Source organism: Triturus cristatus, chromosome 12, assembly GCF_964204655.1.
Source record: "Triturus cristatus chromosome 12, aTriCri1.1, whole genome shotgun sequence".
Lineage (NCBI taxonomy): Eukaryota > Metazoa > Chordata > Amphibia > Caudata > Salamandridae > Triturus > Triturus cristatus.
The window spans coordinates 207,261,045-207,279,922 of NC_140595.1; the positions used below are offsets into that span (position 1 = coordinate 207,261,045).

Below are 18,878 nucleotides of genomic sequence, written 5' to 3' on the forward strand. Positions count from 1 at the left end.
ACCAGAGCGGACGTCCTACCACAGTAGGAAGAGCGGGGCAAATCGGGAGACCCGCAGCATAGACAGAAAAGAAAAATTCCGAAGAAGACTCTACGGAAGCCTTCAAAACTTCCCGTGTCAGGGCTATACAATAGCCAACAAGTACCCCACCTAGGGAATGGCACATACCTATAAAAGCAAGGGACACCTCTCGAGATGAGCTCTTAGGCAGAAGGCTCAAAAAGAAATGCAAAAACAGCTGGCCAGCTGTAGCATAAGAAGGGCAAGACGGTGAAAAGCCACACAGTCCATCTGGGTAATGAAGTCTTGAACCCAGAGACGGAGCTTACCATACAAAGCAGTGACAAGACTGCAACTAAATGCAAAGACCACACAAGGCACAGAAACCATGGAACTCATGAAAACTCAGACATGAGACAATGAACCACCGAGTCAGCATGTCTGTCGAACAAGGTGACTCCATCAAAGGGCAAATCCCTAAGAAGCTCCTGGACATTGGCAGGGGAAAGAGCCATTGCGCAGCCAAGTATGGCGACGCAGAGCAACTGACCGGGCCATAGCCCGACCCACCGTATCAGTGGTGTCCATGGCTGGCCAGATGGCAAATTGCGCCATTTCCCGGCCATCACGAATCAACCCATCCAGGTCAGGCCGCGGGCCCTCCGGAAGAGAGGGAAGGAGTCTTTTGACCAAGCCCCGAAGGGCAGAAGTGGCATGTGCAAACATGCAAGACGTGTTCAGGGATCTAAGGCCAGAGCTGGTGGAGTGGGAGGGAGTAACGGAGGAGGGACAGAAGGCAACGAGACTCAAGCCGCCTGAATTTACAGCCCTTGAGCCCTAGGATGGAGGGACAAACAGACAGGGTCATCTGGAGCAGAGCGATGTCGATGTGCAACGGCACGATCCACGGGGTACCCCGAAGAGGGCCTCGCCTAAGTCCCCAGAAGAGTGTTGTATAACGACTCGCCAAAAGACTACAAGGGCTCTACTTCCACGAAGCCCTAGTGGAGTAAATCCAGCAAGAGATCAGAGGGCAGAGAGACTGAGCGTGGCTGCACATGTAAAATGTCTGTAGCCCTGCGAACCACCCTCGCAAAAGCCGCACTAGCTACCATGGCGATCCGAGGTGGCGACAACAGGTCATCCGTAGGGGACGGCATGAGGCTAATCCTGCCACCAAAACGTGATGGCTCTACAGCCCGAGGGCATCCAAGGCCCTGCCAGTGCATGGAGACCTGGCCAAAGGGACAGCGAAATAACCATGGGGGGTGACGAACCCACATGGGCCTCCTCAGTTGGGGCCTCCACATCCTTCACCAACCGATGAACGGCCGGGGATGGCACTGGCGCCGAGACGGTGTCGACTCGACGTCGAGGACCCTCGAAGGAGTCTTGTCCGTCCGGCGTCGGACCGACTTAGACACAACCTCCACAGAGGTGGGAACCTGCGGAGAGGAAAGGAGTCTGTGCGAAGTGGACATGGAAGGCTTGGACGTGCGAGTAGGATGCCCCTCCGGGCCATGCCCACGATGTCGCAGCGGAGTACGGGTGCTCGACCGGTGCCAAGGGCGAACCCACCAGCAAAATCCGATCAAAGCCCCTAGCCCCTACCCCCTCTATGGGGCCTGAAGGCGCGCCAGGGAGAGGGGGTGACCCAAATATGGATAGTAAGGCCCGAGAATAGGCCTCCATCTGGGCCTTAGTCGCCCCAGTGCCAGGAAACGGCGGGTAAGCGGGGGGCGAATCTTGAGGAGCAGTGTCCGGTGGAGACCGGGAGCAGCAGGCCCCGCCGTCGCGCGTGGTCGGCGCCCTCCGCGACTTTTCTTGTGCTTAGCCTGCGGCAGGGGAGCGACATCCGCGGGAACAACTCCACGACCTCTCCCAGCACAAGGAGGAGACCGGCGGCGTGATGGCTCCGAACGGGACATCCGGCGGTTAGCAACTTCATGCGGCATTCCCGCAAGGAGTCGTGGTGCTCGCCCCAAGCAGCACATACAGACGCGTGTGGATCAGTCGCCGACATCTGCCGCGTATAGGATTCACACGTCTTGAAGCCCGAAGGCATCACACACTGTTCCTGGACGCCAAAAGGCATCGAGAAGGCCTGAAAAACAAAAAAAATAGGCCAGAGGTAACTGCTTCTCCGGATCCGCGTTGGGACGCGGAAAAGAAGAAAACTGATGCAGCACGCTGGGGGGGGGGACCTCTATTGCTCCATTGACGTCACTTCCGTGGACGACGTCAGGACGGAGCCGGGCGACACCGCACCCCGGTGTGCAGAGGTACTGCTGGGGGGGAAAAAAATCCGGATCCAGTCTGACGCTAGTGGGGATATTCTAAGTTAAGGAATGTGCGGCTAGATGTCTATCAGATATTGTATTTTCCCCATATTCTTCCATAAACGTAATCACTGAGTTTACATTTCAGTGCAGACTTAAAGGACCCATGCATTAAATTGTTTGAAAGGGACATTATGAGCTGATGAACATTGAAAGGGACATTATGAGCTGATGAACATTGAAAGGGACGATTCATTATGTTACAGGATGCAACTAAAAAGCACACAGCTGGTCCTACAGCCAATTCCTTCCTCATTGCTTTATTATTGAAATGTGTTGTCTTTCAACCTATGCTGTTAGAAAAAAAAACAGATGATGCCATATGAAGAATATGGAGCACAGGTAAAGTTCTAATTCGGATGCATGGGACTTGCATTCTAGTTGCGTTCGTTGAATTGTGGAGCCAGCAATTTAACATGCTACACTCAAAGTGGCTTCTACTTATTTTCCCAAAACAATTTGGGAAATGAAATCCACATACATTTATAAAGCCATGCTTAAAACAAAGTGTGGTTTCAACATACAAGTAAATGGTGATGAAATAACGCAAAAGACTGAATTTTGTTTTTAATTAAGGCCTTTTTTGAGAAATTCTAACAGGTTTTGTGTGTCAAAGTTGGCTAAGGGCTTCCTCTTGTTTAGGATCCAGTGATAACAGATGACTATCTCTGGCTGTGACTTACTTTATCAGAAGAATACACAAGGGTGGCTAGGTGTGTTGGCACCCCTATGATCTTTAAAAACTAGTGGGTCTGTTGAGTGCGAGAAGGGATCCTTGTGGATGCTCCGGATAGATAGTCCTTATGAGGAGAGGTATATTCACATTGTATGTCAGGGCCTCAAGTCATTTTGTTAGAGCTTCAACCTTCACCGAAATGTCACAAAAAGTGTTACTATCTCTGACCTGCCTTGCATTATTAGTCACTCTATGGAAGGCAAAAGCTCAATAGATGATTGTTTAAAGCAGACATACAAAACACTTAGAACAAACTTGCTACACTACTGCCTAGAAACCTTTGTATTTTAAGAGATTAGAGAAAGTAGCAGATATCAGGAGGTTGGTTTAAGAGCAGCAACATTTCAAAGGGTTAGAAGAAATGAGCAAGGATTCAAACAGAGAACAGCATGAGAAAATCAAGGGAAGAATAAGAGATAGGGCGGCTATTACAAAGTTAAACCAGAAGTTAAAGTATGAGAGGGAAAACACGGATACTTTCAGTAGATAGACAAATAGTTTTACAGATGTTGTCTCAAAGCAAATGATAAAAGTTAACATACCTAAGCTATGGCCATTCTTCGTATAAAAGCAGGTGTTGTTGATAAGGTTCACGCAACAGCCAATCACATCTCCGGTGGTGAAAGTGGGGCCATAAGGCTGACCAGTTCCAGAGGAACAGAAGGAGTGGCCGTCATCACCATGGTAACCATAAGAATGTTTATCCCAACCTGGAAAGAAAAGAGATTACCATATATAAGAATCCTCAGATAGGACGTGATTGGGCGGGGGAGAGGTTAGGGCTAAGGCTATTTATTGTGCTAATGAATCACCAAATCTATTTTTCTTTTTTGGGGCGGTAATATTGTGCCGCAGATTCATATGAGGTTCCTTAAAAACACCTGCTAAAAACATGTAACCACAATCTACGACCAGGTGTGGTAAATACAAAAGATTAAGCAAGTGAAAACATGGAAATCCCATGAAAATGTTTTTTCTGGAAGAGGTAACAAAGAAAGGAAGGCCCTTATATCCTTAGTGTGGAACTATTTTCAGCAAACTCACCAATTTCAGTCTGGACTTTATTCAAAACATAAATTTCTTCTACTTTAGTTGAACGCATTCTTACCTGTCCATTCCCTGTTTTTGACTAAGGTAAGCATACTGTTGGGAACCTCCCCATGACAAGTATGGGTACCATCCTTCTCCAACTCACCCCTAAAATCCAGGATAAGCACTAACAACCACCAGAATTTTGTACAGAGCAGGTAGGGCGCTGTAATAGAAATGTTTATTGCACGTGAACAGGCAAGAATTATGTAGGAAACGTTGGACGAATTATTATGTGGGGTAAATAGAAAAAAGGTCTATTAAGAAGCAGAGGTTAATGACTAATAGTAGATTGCTACAACAACAAACTACCAGAAAGCCGGACATTCAAAGATGATAACTCTGCTAAACTGTGCCAGGTGCAAGAGGAAAAAGCATTGGCAAAGCCAATCGATTGGGCTCTAAAGGAGTAAAGCATGCAAATAAGCATGCATAGATGTTGTTTGTATGTGTTACGACATTAAACCCAGAGATAAAGGATGTGCATTAACAGCCTCAAGACTCATTAAGATGCAGACAAGACTAGCATTGGTGGAAGATTAGATGACTTGACCGTACTCCAAAAAGGGTGCTCAAAGTCTTCCGAGACTGCAGGTTTTATTGTTAATCTTGTGAGAATACAGTGTGGCCCCTTTTTGGATCAGGGTGTCCCAGAGTGCATAGGGGCAACCCAATATGGCATCCACTTTAAGGTCAAACCTGCACTTAAAACATTAAAAAGGGCCTCTGCAAAAAAGCATCACTTTCTGTATAATCATGTTTGAGATAAAGAACTGAACATTACATAATGTGATGAGTGAGTGCTCTTTCCACATGTAAAATAGTCCCTTGTGTACAACAATGGACGTATTTCCTAGAAGGTAAAATAATGTACCAAACAGCATGCTTGTGAAACCAATAATCCCCTCTGGGCTGATCCACGATGTTAACATACAGCGCCATAATTGGTTAAAGGAAACGATGCAATTCAATTCCATTTTGATCATCGGTAAAAATAACTTTTCACATCCTGCTATATATTATATTAAAGGAAGATGTTGCTCTTAAAGTACACTCAAATCTCACTTGCATTTATTTGGTATCATTGAGGCAGCTCGCAGCCTAGGACTGGGGTCCATGGTGAGCTTCACAAATGTACTGAAGCAATGTTGTGTAGACCCCACATAATCACACTTAATGGGGTTAAAAGAAGTTCAAAATGTGTACTGGGTGCTGCAAAACATATCAGAGAATACCCATTTCACGGTGAAAAGCTATATTTGGACCTATGGTGTGTAACTGAGACATGTCTTTCAACAGTGGGTATGCAGCTCCTTATGGGTGATAAGAGAGAATATGTGGTCTGTCAGCAACTAGGGAATTGGTGGGAGGGGTCCACTTCCTTAGGAACAGGAGCCTTCACACATCCAGATCGGTGTCATACGTCATCATAGGGCATGCTCCTCGTTGGGCCGGCACTGCGTGCCAGACGGGCTTCCACAAGGGGGCTCTTTATCAGAGATCTTTTGTTCCAAGGCCATTTGTGAAGTGTGGGTGTAGGGCCGCTTGTGTAGTAGAATGCGTGTGCATGTAGAGGTACGTGTTAAAATAGACTAAATAGTCCTCAAAGTAAGTTTTTAATAGGTGAGTCTACTTGTCCAATTAAAAACGTGGTGGCTATCAAAAGAGGCAGTGATCTCTGATAGCTCAGAGGGTCAACATGTTTCTTGCCATTGGTTAAGTCAAATTATAATCCGTTGGCAATTCGTAAGGACTATGTATCCCTAATCTACACAGTGGTTGAAATCAAGGGTCACATCACAGATTAGAAACTGGCTCAATTAGAGTAGCAAATCTCCCTCCTTAAGGTCGGGCATGATGACCAACCTAATCTCGTAGCAGAGATTGGGTAGGTCGTCCTGTGGAGTCTTCATTACGACACTCATGCTAAATCAGTGTTAACTCTGCTCCCACTCGAGGAGGCAGAATTGGCACCCTAATTGGGTAGGCTTCTTTTTTAAATAACACTATATTAAGGTATCTACCTATATCAAATCTAGGTTAGATAATCTGTGATAAAAAAAACTAATTTGATAATCTGTAAATGACCCTTCTTGGTGCGATTCTCATTTCTCCCAAATGCAATACGGCACATCTTCAAGGTACATAAAAAGTAGATTGTACCCCATTGCAGAATCCTGAATGGGTTCCACAAATGCCCTAGAAACGTTCTTTTAACTCAAGGGTACTGCCGAATATTTTACAGAGAGCAAAAAAATATGGTATGTGGTAATCAAAGGCTGCACTGGGGTGGGGAAGGTGGGGTGAAAGGTGGACATGGAGGGAGTGAAACATGTACATGGTGTGGACTTAGATGTGGATATATTCTGTGGGTTTCATTCCATACTGTCCTCTAAATTAAGTCCCCAGTCTCAAGAAGAGGCACAGATTTGGCAATACCGTTTCCGAGTTACTATTCCTCTCCCACACCCTATAATAAACCTTCTCTGCTTGCTTTTGCTACCTTTCAGTGAGTGAAGTGAACAAAGCAAGTACCTTGATCATTGAATTGCAATGAAATGCAATTGTATGCCTCACAATCTGTTTATTCTGCTAGTCTCTTATCTGTGAACATTAGGAGATTTTACAAACAGGCTGAGTAAGGTAGCAAGAACAATAAAAGATATCCTTGCCAAACTCCATCAAGGTGTGCAACTCACTGAGATGGCCAGATACAAACACCCAACCTCCACCCATAGACATGGTAGTAAGAAAGGAGACTTGACATTTAACTCTGGTTTACCAATTTTTCAAAGTATGATGGCTGTGGGCTTGATTTAGATCTTGGCGGACGGGTTACATCGCCACAACGGTGACGGATAACCCATTCGCCAAAATATAAATCTCATAGGATATAATAGGATTTATATTTCGCGGACGGGATATCCATCGTTGTGACAGAGTAACTCGTCCGCCAAGACCTAAATCAGGCCCTCTGTATGTAAATTCTGGGCAGATTCCACAACACAGTGGTATTTCTTTGGAGACTGTATGTAAATATGTTTTTATTAAGCGTCACTAAAAGGCAAGACAGGTATAGCAGAAGCAGCAGGGCAAGCTTTTCTAACACAATAAAAGCAGATTGACTAATGGAAGTGTCAGTGGCAGTGTGTCTGTGTGAGTGTGACAGAATACATAAGTACAAAGAGTGCAAGAGATATAGTGAGAATGTGTGTGTTAATGTAGGTGTGTAAAGGGTGGAAGTGTGCTGCTGGTCTGGCATAATGGAGGTTATTCTTTCCTTATGTTAAAGGGCACTAATAGAATTGGGTGGGAGGCATTACCTATGGCAAAATGCAGGCCCTGAAATGCTTCTATTAAGACACCATCATTGTCTGTGGGGACTCGAACTTTTTAACTGAGAAAGCCACTAGCCCAGTCATATACAGCGGCAGGGACACAGAACAAGCGTCACCACACCTGTCCGAAGACAGTAACATGATACACGTAATTCTTAGCATACGGGGTAGATCCACAGCACAATTATGGAACTGATGTTTGAGATAAATCTGGTCATAAGGTTTCCTGTACTCATTTTATAAGAGGTGTCAATGGCAAAATGCTGACCCTTGAATACCGGAGGGAATTTTTTGAGGTACCCATGGCTGTGGCTGATGTATCCATCGTAAATTTCATGCACTGTCATATTGAATGCACTCCTTGGCATAATGGCTCACCCATGAAAAAATGATGATCTTGGTATAGCCAAAGTAATTTCTCACTTAAGATATTCGGAAAAAAAGAGATCTACTCTTAGGAAAGGCCAGGCTTCCCTGGTGCACCATCAAAGTACTGGAATATTTGATGAATGCCCATAAACGTCTGCTGCGTTTTAGCAAAGTTGATTCCAAAAGTTTAACAAAAACCTCAGGGGAGAAGTCTACTCTCCCTTAAATCATGTACAAGAAATCTGTTATCTTGTTTTGCTTGCTGGAATTTGGGGGAAGTATCACACCTCATCACTTACATAGATCATTTTCCTTCTATAATGGGTATGAGGTTAGCGCTCACCACATATCTGGAAATGCTTGTCCTGCCCCATTGCTGGGAGCAGGACTGGCTTGAGGGCGGTGAGACTGGTGCAGCCGCACCTGGTGTTGACTTTGGTGGGAGGCACTGTGTTTAAAATAAATTTTTGGTTAAAAAGCACATGAACTTCCTTCAGCATTAGGTAGTTTGCATGGCAACAATAAAAATATCAAGATGACTCTGGTGATTACTGTTCCTACTATTTTTTTAAATTATTTTTTAAAGTTCTTTTTATTGGCATTTATAAACATTTTGTGACATCAAGGGCCTGTCCATAAACATTAGCAAGACCAAATTCCTTGTTCTTAACCCTCCCAGGAAAACTGTTGTTCCTCCCACCTTGGACTCTGTTCCTCTTGATAGAGTCAATGAATTTGACTACCTAGGAATTCGACTCTGTGTCAATATGAGTTGGAAGGGGCACCACCAAAAGGTGTTTCTGACCCATAAGAGGATTACAGGGGCCCTGCTCAAGGAACAACGTGCCTCATTTTTAAAACCTATTGGGGCACTACTAGATATTTATAGGGCAAGGGTGGTGAGTGCAGCGTTGTATGGTGCGGAATTGTGGGGCACACAGAGAGTTGACATCTTGACCCACCTCGAAAATAATTTCCACAAAGATCTTATGAAGTTACCCCATAGTACCCCTACAATTCCCCTCTTGCTAGATGCAGGCACACGCCCAATCTGTGAGCAAGCTAGGCTACGTCCCCTTTTATTATGGGCCAGGATATGGAATGTCCCTGAATTGAGTAGTTATGCAGTTGCCCTAAGCGAAATCTTATCCTTACCTGGCTGGCATAAGGTACTCTGGCTCAGGGAGGTTAAGCGACTTCTTTATGAGCTGGGTTTAGGAGATGCTTGGGTCAATAGAACAGCACCTTCAAAACAAATGCTAAAGAAGGCTTACTGGCTTTGGGTGGATAATGAGAGGTTGTGTAACCCTAATCATTGCAAATCTGTTGTCCAGTTTCTGCTAGTTAAGGAGATCCCTTTCAGAGAACCTTACCTGGACTCAATCCATAACCCGGGTGACAGAGCATTATACTTTAAATTCAGGGTGGGTGTTCTTCCCTTAGGATTTCTAACGTCTACTTGGAAACCTCCATTCCAAACTATTCCTTATTGCCCCTTTTGTGACTCAAGGGTTGAGTCCATACCTCATCTGTTGTTTGAGTGCCATGCCTATGTTGTGCCTAGGTCGAGATGGTTGAAGCCTTTATGTAGGAGTCTGGGCACAAGATCATACTTGGAAGCTCTACGCATATTGCGCTCAGATGCCCGTCCCTTCTTTGCCTGCTGTATGGCTAAATTTCTGGGTTGGGCTTGGAGGATAAGAACCGCAAGGAAACAGTTGTTACAGTAATGTGTTTCTGCTTGTTTTGGTTTTTTAAAAACTTGATTATTTTATTTTTGTTTCTGTAGGTTTTTATACTGTGTTCGCCAAACTGTTCCTTTTTCTTCTTTTTATTGATGTTTGTATTACTTTTATGATATGTTTTTATGTCGAAATAAAGTTCAATTCATTCATTCATTCATACATTGGCACGTTTGGTAATGCAGTTGATGTGTAGGCTTACAAAGCAGGAACGCCCATTCGCACCCTATGTGAACTCCTGATCTCGTGGGCCTATGGGGTGTGCGTCTCTGCTCTGTTTTTAAGCTGCAGACAGGTTTCCGGGGCCTGCGTCTGGGTATACCCTACTAGTACACGTGGTGGTCGCCACGCCTTATGGGGGCCATGCAGTGTGCCTAATCCCCTGTGAGTTGTATCATAGAGGCTATGGGATTGCAGCCATGAACTAACCATCAACGAACTGGGGATATATAAACTGGGAGAGGATGCACTACATCGCGCATAATGAGCAATAGTAATCTTGCGCCTGAGAGCTGGACCATCGTATGCTATGATATCGGGATTTTCGCAGGTGGGGGGGGGGGGGGGAGGCGGGGGCGCTGATCGCTGCCCATATGGAGGCATGATGATGGATCAGGCGTTGTCTACAGCTATGACCTGCCGGGTGCCTGGACTTCTCGTGTGTCTCCCTGGGTGAGCCGATTACTGTTCCTACTAGTGAGAGTTCAGAATGTTGTCTAGTTGCGGCTCATTGTAAAGTAGCGGGAAGAGTTAATGTGCCTCTTGCAAAGAATATGTACCAAGCACATCACAGAACTGAGTGAGCTATGAGTAGCACTATAAAAAATGCAAATGTGCGTTAGAGAGAGACTATGGAGAGATGAGGTGCAGTGTGCACTGTTGGAGAGTGGTACACCAAGCACCTTTAAAACAAGCATGGTCCTGTTTATGCAAAGGTGCGTCGATAATCACAAAATGCAGTCGTAGATACTGGAGTACTTGTGGTGGGGGTCCCAACCCTTCCTTGGGGTGGGCTTAACTCGCTCGCTGCCTTGTGCGCGTGGTTACGGCCGGCACAGTTTGAGAAAACGGTCACCAACTTGAAGTTCGAGGGCTATTTCCTCGCCTGCCCTTGGTAAACAGCTGACATGGGTGCATTTCGCACCGTCAGCTCCCAACAGGCTGATAAACAGACAATCAAAATATAAAACAGTTAATCGAAATCAATCACTGAAATTAGCCAGGCGCCATGATTTGAGGGTACCGCCATCTCCTTTCGAGTATCTGGGCTCACACTGCCCTGTGTACTGTCCTACTGACTGAGCAGCCACTCCCGCCGCGGCCCTCGCCCCATGTGCTGGCAGCCCCGAGCTGGACGCACTCCAGTGTGAAGAGCACGGGAGCCCTCGAGCCCACAGGCGAACAAAGGCGGCGCGCGCTATCCTCGCGCTCGCGCAGCGGTGGAATCCCTGGCAGGGCGGGGACACTGGCGCGGGGCTGAGACGGCCACTGCAGTGAGCTCACGCGTTATATTTAGCTCCCGACTTGCTTGCCTGGGGATTGCGAAACATCAGGCTTTTATCCTCCTCGGTTTTCCTCTTGAGCGCCTCCCCCCCCCCTCCTTATCCTGCTGCAGCAGGTCTTTTTGTAAAGGTTTCAAGAGAAAGCCTTGTTGAAGAGACCGCATTTACAACACTGCGCCTCTCCAATTTTCTGACTAAATAAGAGACGCGGCAAAGCAACAGGAAGCTGCTCAACTTTCCCTTGCGTTAGTGGGAGCAAGAGTCAAAGGCAAGAATGGGAAACTTTCATATGTGAATTAATATATACCCGTATTTTGCCTGTGGTTGTTTCACTGGTCTGTAGGGGCAATTTTTCTGAGAGATGGTCATTTATGGGAAAACCCATCAGTCCATGTAAGGGGATTCTATGTTTGGATGCTGGCAGCTAGGTTCATGATGGGGGTCTCCAGTTTGAATGTTGCATGGGTAAGGATTAGTGGCGGGGTCGGGGTTTGCTGATCGAAACTGCACCTACTGCAGTCATCTTTCGGCTGGAGGCTGGGGCTCAACTTAACCTTACCTTCGGGGTGGGGCAAGGAAGTTACCAGATAATGGAGCAGTTCACAAAAACAGTACAAGAAAGGTTATTGTTTAGATTCACAGCACTCCATATAGTTATACAAAGGTGCTCCGCTCCCAGGGCTACCGGTCCAAAAGGACGCCCAAAGGCTTACATATACAACAATAAGAGGGAGATGCGATCTAATAGAGGCACTCAAGTTTATTATAAACATAAGGAAAGGGTCTTATGTCACCAAAGAAATCAAAATTAAGAGTTACAGAAATTTTTACTTGGTAGATCAGAATGTCAGAGAAGTATAATTAAAATATTCGTTCTTCATTTCTTGCTTGAAAATTGCAACAAGGACATGGATACAGCTGTGTTTATGTCCCTAAACATTGGGTCTTCTTCAGGGCATGAACTGTAATTGGTATGCCACAAATAGCCAGTATGATGATGGACACATTTTTTCATCCTCATAATGGTAGCACAAGTTCGAAAAGCACGTAGGAAGGGCGTGAGCTTCGCCGTACTCTTCAGCTGTTGTGGCCCTGTGCTGCGAACAGGTCAGCTAACTTCCCCTATATCAGCTGGGCTCAGGAGTCGACTTCTGCACGAACAGGGCACACCAGGCACAGACCATTCTCCTTTGCAAGCAACCAGGTTCAGCAGGTGCAGTCGACGTCGGTGCAGTCTCTCTTCGCTGGGTCCTTGGTGCAGCAAGGCAGCCCTTCTGTTCTCTTCTCCAGTCCGCCCAGATAGGAGTTCTGGGGGCCAGTGGTGACCCTTTTATGCCCAGAAAATAGCCTCTGTGTATGACGTGGTTAGTAGTCAATAGGCTACTGGATTTCCTCCCTCCTGATAATTACTTCCTGTGAAGTGTGGCATCTGGCTATTCCAGAATTCTCCATTCTGCCCACTTTCAAGATGGCAGAACCCCTCTCTCAGCATGTAGAGCTCCTTAGCCCAACTCAGAAATGGGGCTACCAAGGGGGTTACACACCCCTGAAAATTCAGTTTGGCAACTCGTTTCCCTCTCCGTCCAGAGTGCCAGCCTGTCTACCAAACAATAGAGCAGCCTCTCTCCCAAGTGCTCATCATTTGCCCTTCAAAGGCAGCTTCTTCTTAGAAGCTCACCTTTTGGGCCACCACCCGCCCTGGCAGGGAGAGGTAACACCATTCCTCCACGTAGGATTCTATTTTGTAATTTCCTGGGAGTCGTTTGCATGTCTCCCCAGAAGGGCAAAAAGCAGAGTCAGGGACAGACCTAGTCTGAAACAGAAAAGGGGCGTCGGGGATATAGGGCAACAAAGTGACAATTTGTAAAAGTTGCACACTGCAACAAGTTACATTAATTTCGACTTAGTTGCATTAAGCCCGACTTGATGCCTAACTGTTTTATACCCGACAGTATCCCCTTTAGTAGTCCCAGTCAAAAGTTAGCAAGGCTGTGGGGTCTGTTTGTAACTCTGCACTCGCCAACGGGGCTACTAGCCTCTTTCACAGTAAAAATTACTTTCTACTATAAAGCACCCTACCTGTGGACTAGTTAGGACTGCCTTAGATGTGACTTACATGCTTTAAATGGTAAAGTTGAGTTAGCAGTGTAAAACTGCCCTTCCAGTTAGCATTGGCAGGCTGGGAGCCAGGATTTACCTTCGTCACACGTAGGGTGGCACAACCAATGCTGCAGTCCCTGGGGCGTCCCTCTAACTTACTGGCCCTGGGTACCATATACTAATGACTTACAATAATCCCCTCCACAACTGGTTGTGGTGTGAGGCAGGCCATATGATTAATTACACAATAGCTCTTTTTTTGCACACACTTGCCATTACCACCTATTGTGTTTATTTATTGGTTTAGGATGCCTTACTTTGTGTTTTGTCAATCATCCCTATTCCCTTCTTGTGTTGAGTTAAATACTTTGAAAATCATCTGTTTTCTTCAATCTTCAGCATGCAAACAAAAACAGAGATGAAGTTACCCCAAGAAATGGCCTTGAACATGATAAAGATAATATATATTCTTTCGATGAGCAGCACTAAAAATTAGTACAGGTGGATGGCAACTTCATGGCAGTATTTTGAAAAAATATTTGGCACACGGATGCAAAATTATATCAAATGAACAAACTACTTGCCTTCAGTAATGCTCTTTCTAGTGGATACTCTATCAAACCAAAGATTCCTCACCTTAAAACAGTGTTTCTAAACTGTGGGTCGAGTTGATTTTTGGTGGGTTGTGAAAGTCCAAGCAATAAATAAAGATGGCTTTAAATTCTGTATTTATCTAGTCACAATTGCTGTGCTTCAAAGACAGACATCAAAGGCCACGCTATGTCTTCTGACAAATTGCTGCTTTTTAGTTTAAAATGGGGATTGGTGTTTATAAACTCCTCTCACTCTGCAGTCAGAGAAAGACAAGTAAAGTGAATTGCGACAATCTTGCTGGGGGTACCATAAGTGCGAAAGAAAAGGCTGTTGGAATTCAGTTTTTCAAACACACAACAGAATGTAAATACATATAAATGAGCAGTACACAGTCAACAAAACAAAAATTAAGCACATTATTTTTGTAATTCCGAAGAGTGATGGAAGCAAAGGATTTAATAGGATCAAAACAAATCAAGACACTACTTGGTGATGCACAAATGATTCATATTCCCTGAAACCCAATTTCCACACATTATCATTGGTGTGCTAATCGTTTCATTAGTTAAGCTACGTCTGTGCAAATTTAGTGACCCTTTCAATGGAAAAGGTGCGGTCTGTAAATGAAAGTACGTTCCTACACGATGCTTTAGTTTCAATTCAAAATCGGCCGCCTCATGCCCATTAAGGCTAGGTGGGTCATGAAAATTCGTTTTTCTTAAAAATGGGTTGTGGTTCTAGAACGTTTGAGAAGCACTACCTTAGACTATCCCCCAAGGGATAGTCTAAGGCAGCGCTTAGATCCAGAGATCCATAGATTGTTTCATAGCAGAGATCCTGCCCCTAAGCTGCATCATGTGGCTCAGCACTGGCTCCATACCGGCTGTGAAATGATGGTCCAGAGCCACAAAGTAGTTACACCATTACAAGTTGACGTCAGTTTCTTATAGTTTCCATTTCCGTGCCCGCAGATGCAGAGTGTGAATGACTGTTGGTTATAAAGTGCTGGATACTAACGTGGGACCTTTTTAGATGTTAAAAAGAGACCACTCCAGGATGATGCACTAGGCAGGGATGCCCCCTCTCCCTGCTCTTGTTCGCTCTCACCATAGAACCTCCACCAGAGATATCAGACCACATAGCTCTATGCGATGTCCTCTTTCTATACTGACCCTCATAGATCCGGCCCCAGAATCCTCAAAATTATCTGCATCTTTGGGGAGATGTCCGGCTTTCATACGAACATGCGTAAATCATCGGTTTGGGCGCTGAGGGGGACTTGGGGAGCGGACGGTGGGCAGAAGAACTTACACTACTAACAAGCGGCCTAAACTACCTAGAAGTATTTTTATCCGATGTCCAATCTGTTTCCTGGACACGAAACGTAGGATCATTCACAGATCGTGTAAAAGCTGAGGTGAGGTCCTGGTCCAGTGTCTTTACAGAAGATCAGCTATCTTTAAGATGGTCTTCTTACCCTGCTTACTATACCAACTGCAATATCATCCATACTCAGTTCCATTGACATTGTTCCAACAAATTAACGCAATACTGGGTCAGTTTTTATGGGGAGGCAGCACTGCTAGAGTAGCCCTTCATACCTGCTTGCAATCCACATACTGCGGAGGCATCGCAGCCGCAGATATACAATCATACCATTCGGCTGCACATCTGCAGATCCTGAATGAATGGTGGTATGGCTCCAGAAACGTCCCAGCACAGAGTGGAACAGTGGATTATGGGGACCCTCCCTATACACTTTTCTCTACAACAGATCAGACCCAAAGGATCTTCCCACTGCGACAAGGGTAGTGATCCTTGTATAGTGACAGTTTCTCCGCCGGACGGGTTGGTGGGGCCGCATCACCCGAGAAACCCCAATATGGCAAAACAGACTACTCCACCAAGTGGCAGACCTTCAGGGATTCACTAACTGGGACCGATTCGAGTTCTCATCCTTGGGAATCATAATGAAGGGTCACGTCCTCAAATAATTTCAAAACCTCCAAAAGGAATTATCCGTGCCCCACAATCAATTCTATAAATATCTACAATTAAGACATGCACTACATCCCTACATCCTAGATTTAACTAGTGTTCCAGAATTTAGTCCGCTGGTAGGTAAAATCTTGATGGGCGACCTAGGAGAACACAAAATCTCGAAAATCTATGAATCCTTGATCACGAACAACCCCAATACCCTTGATACCCTCAAGTTGGTCTCCCATGTTGCCCTGAGGCCCTCAGGGCAACATGGGAGACCAACTTAGGCCCAATCGATGATGATGATGATTGGACAGAAACTCTCGAGTCACCAAGAAGTGCTGCAATCTCAGCCTGCCTAAGACTCGTACAATTCAAGCATTCCACAAGGTGTACTATACCAAACATAGATTATGAAAGATGGGATTGATTGCATCCCCACAAGGCCTACAGTGTCAGCAAGACGAAGGTTTGTTCATACATACCATCTGGTCCTTTACAGCCCTAGATTGCTTTTAGCGAGACGTTATAGATTTTCTGACTGAGGTGCTGGCATGGGACCTCCCTAAATCCCCCAAACTCCTATTACACTGCACAGAGGGAATAGGGGGAAATAGACATATACAACACTTACTATTTCTTGGCATCACGCTCGCAAAGCGTGATATCGCTAGATAATGGAAAAACAACATCCCACCCCACCTAGGAGCCTGGAACTCCCAGTTTTCATAGCATGCAGGTGCCCACAGAAGCACACCAAAATATGGCAAAGATGGGCTGATTTCAGAGGCTTAACACTGGAACCACACAACGCTAGACCAACGATTAGAAGATGAAATAAAGTCAATGGGCAAGAACAAAATATTAATAAGCATGTCAGGGTCCCTAATTAAAGGAGATATTGGGAGGGAACAAGGCACGAAACAAAATGTATGGATGCGCAAACGTTTTATACAGTTTGGTTATTTTATTTGTTCTTTTATGCATGTACAGCAACCATAGGAAGTGGGAAATTGCTATCACTGCTGTATTCTAAAAATGAAACATATGTCTCACTATGTCCAGGTCCCCCTGGTTTTAAGTTACAAAACTCAATAAAATGTGTTGTGGAAAACAAAACAAAAAAGACCACTACACAGAACGGAGAGGGAAGGCAGTGAGGAAGGCAGTGAGGAAATCTGTGATTAAATAGAGTATCAACCAGAAACCACATAGCCGAAGGTAATTAACTTGTTTTGATGGATACTTCTCACTGCAGATTCCTCGCCTAAGAATAGATATGAAAGCAGTACCTCTCCAAGGTGGATGGTCTCTAGAGGGGGTTCAAATCAAAAAAATCTTGTAGGACCAAGTGGGGAAAAAAAGTCCTTGCCCACCGGACCTGGATGTCAAGGCGAACGCGCTCAGTGAACATATGCACCGATATCCATGTCGCACCATGGCAGATGTCAATAACAGCCATTCCACATGCCAACAAAATGCTAGCCTTAGATCTAGTGTAATGGGCTCTCAAACGTTCAGAAGGCTGCTTCATGGCTAGTGCTTAGCAGATCTTAATGCAGAGGACTAACCACCCCGATAAGGTCCTCCTCTGCACACCCTTCCTTTTCTTTGCTTCACAAAACCTCACAAAGAGCTTATCATCCACTTAATGGCCCTTGGTACGATCAATGTAAAAGCTTAAATCACTTTTTGGGGCAAACCCATAGGGCATTTCACCATCATTCAAGGGGTGAGGGGGAGCAAAAAATGCTTGTAGAGTGATGGACTGCCCAACATGGAAGGGAGTGTCCGCTTTTAGTGAGAAGGCTGCTCAAGTCCTCAGCACCGATCTGTCCTGCAAAAAGGTGAGTAGGACATTGTACTGAAAGTGTCCGAAGTTCCTCATTGCAATTATGTTGCATGAGTGAAGACCGTCTTCAAGATCAGGTGACAAAGCAAGCAGCTATGCATCGGTCTGAAGGGGGAAAACATGAGAAATGTCAAGACCAAGTAAAAGGACTTAATGGAGCATCACAAAAGGCGTGGGATTGACCGTGTTACACCTTCAATAAACCTCATCACAGCAGATGATATGAAACAAGCATTTACAATGCAACGGTCTCGGCATTGTGAAAGTTAGAGCTATTGGCATTGCTCATGACATTATTTTTGTTTATGTTTTTGTTTTTAAAACATTTAAAGAAACGGCATTGTTATTTACAATGTCAATAGCTTAATCACTCTCAAATTAGTATGGACACTCCCTGGAACTAAAAATGTGCAGAAAGAGCCCATTTTGGAACTGCCCAAGACCCGAATGTGTATTTTTCCGAAGACATATGGTTTGGATTTGGTAGCAAACATCTGATGCCAATATGCAGTCTGAGTTAAAAATGTACAACTGGCAGGCAGTGGCGGGCATTTGTGAAATCACTCGGCCTTTATGCGTCGGATTGAGCAGCCATGAATCCGAGGACTACATCCGAATGCTTGATAATATGCCCCCTCTTTTTTTGGTAAAACGCGCGATAATTCTCTCTTTGCAGATTTTTCATGTATACACAAACCTGCATATGCACAGACACGCACCCCAACGGTACGCACACGTATGCATCACGTACACACTGCTCAAGCTCTACGAAACGTTTGGGGGGACTTCGGCGCTCCAGCTCTGGGGCCAGGGAGAATCTGAATTAGGAGGGAGGCGGGGGAGTTCATCAGACTGGGGGGAGGAGGGTGACATGTATAACAAATTAATTAGCGGCCTGTACCAACAGCCGCGTCGTTAACTCCGTGCCCTGTGATCATTACCCTCAACCCCCCTCCAACACCCTTCCCCTCTGCACGCTCTGGACTCCGGATGTAAAAACCATTGACAATAATATGCCCAGTACCTGGTTTCTGTGTAACTGACTCCCAGATGTTTTTATACACAGAAACAGCTCGTGGGTTTAAATGTCCCTGCAAATGTAGAAATGTAGGGAAAGGATCGGAGCTCATCACACGACTATTATGAGAAGCAAAGTACCCCCATCGTGCGTAGAGTGAATATTTAGAGTCATACAGTGTCTGCCCTATGACCCTACTCGGTTATGGAGCTCCGC

At 45.4% G+C, this 18,878-nt stretch overlaps 1 protein-coding gene across 1 annotated transcript in view; it reads right to left on the minus strand.

Annotated features, from left to right (window-relative positions):
- Nucleotides 1-18,878, minus strand: part of RANBP10 (RAN binding protein 10) — a 413,778-nt gene that overhangs the window by 270,903 nt on the left and 123,997 nt on the right. Inside the window, exon 4 of the mRNA XM_085639148.1 lies at nucleotides 3,618-3,785. Coding sequence (XP_085495274.1) covers nucleotides 3,618-3,785 — 168 coding nt within the window. The remainder of the gene's footprint in view (nucleotides 1-3,617; nucleotides 3,786-18,878) is intronic.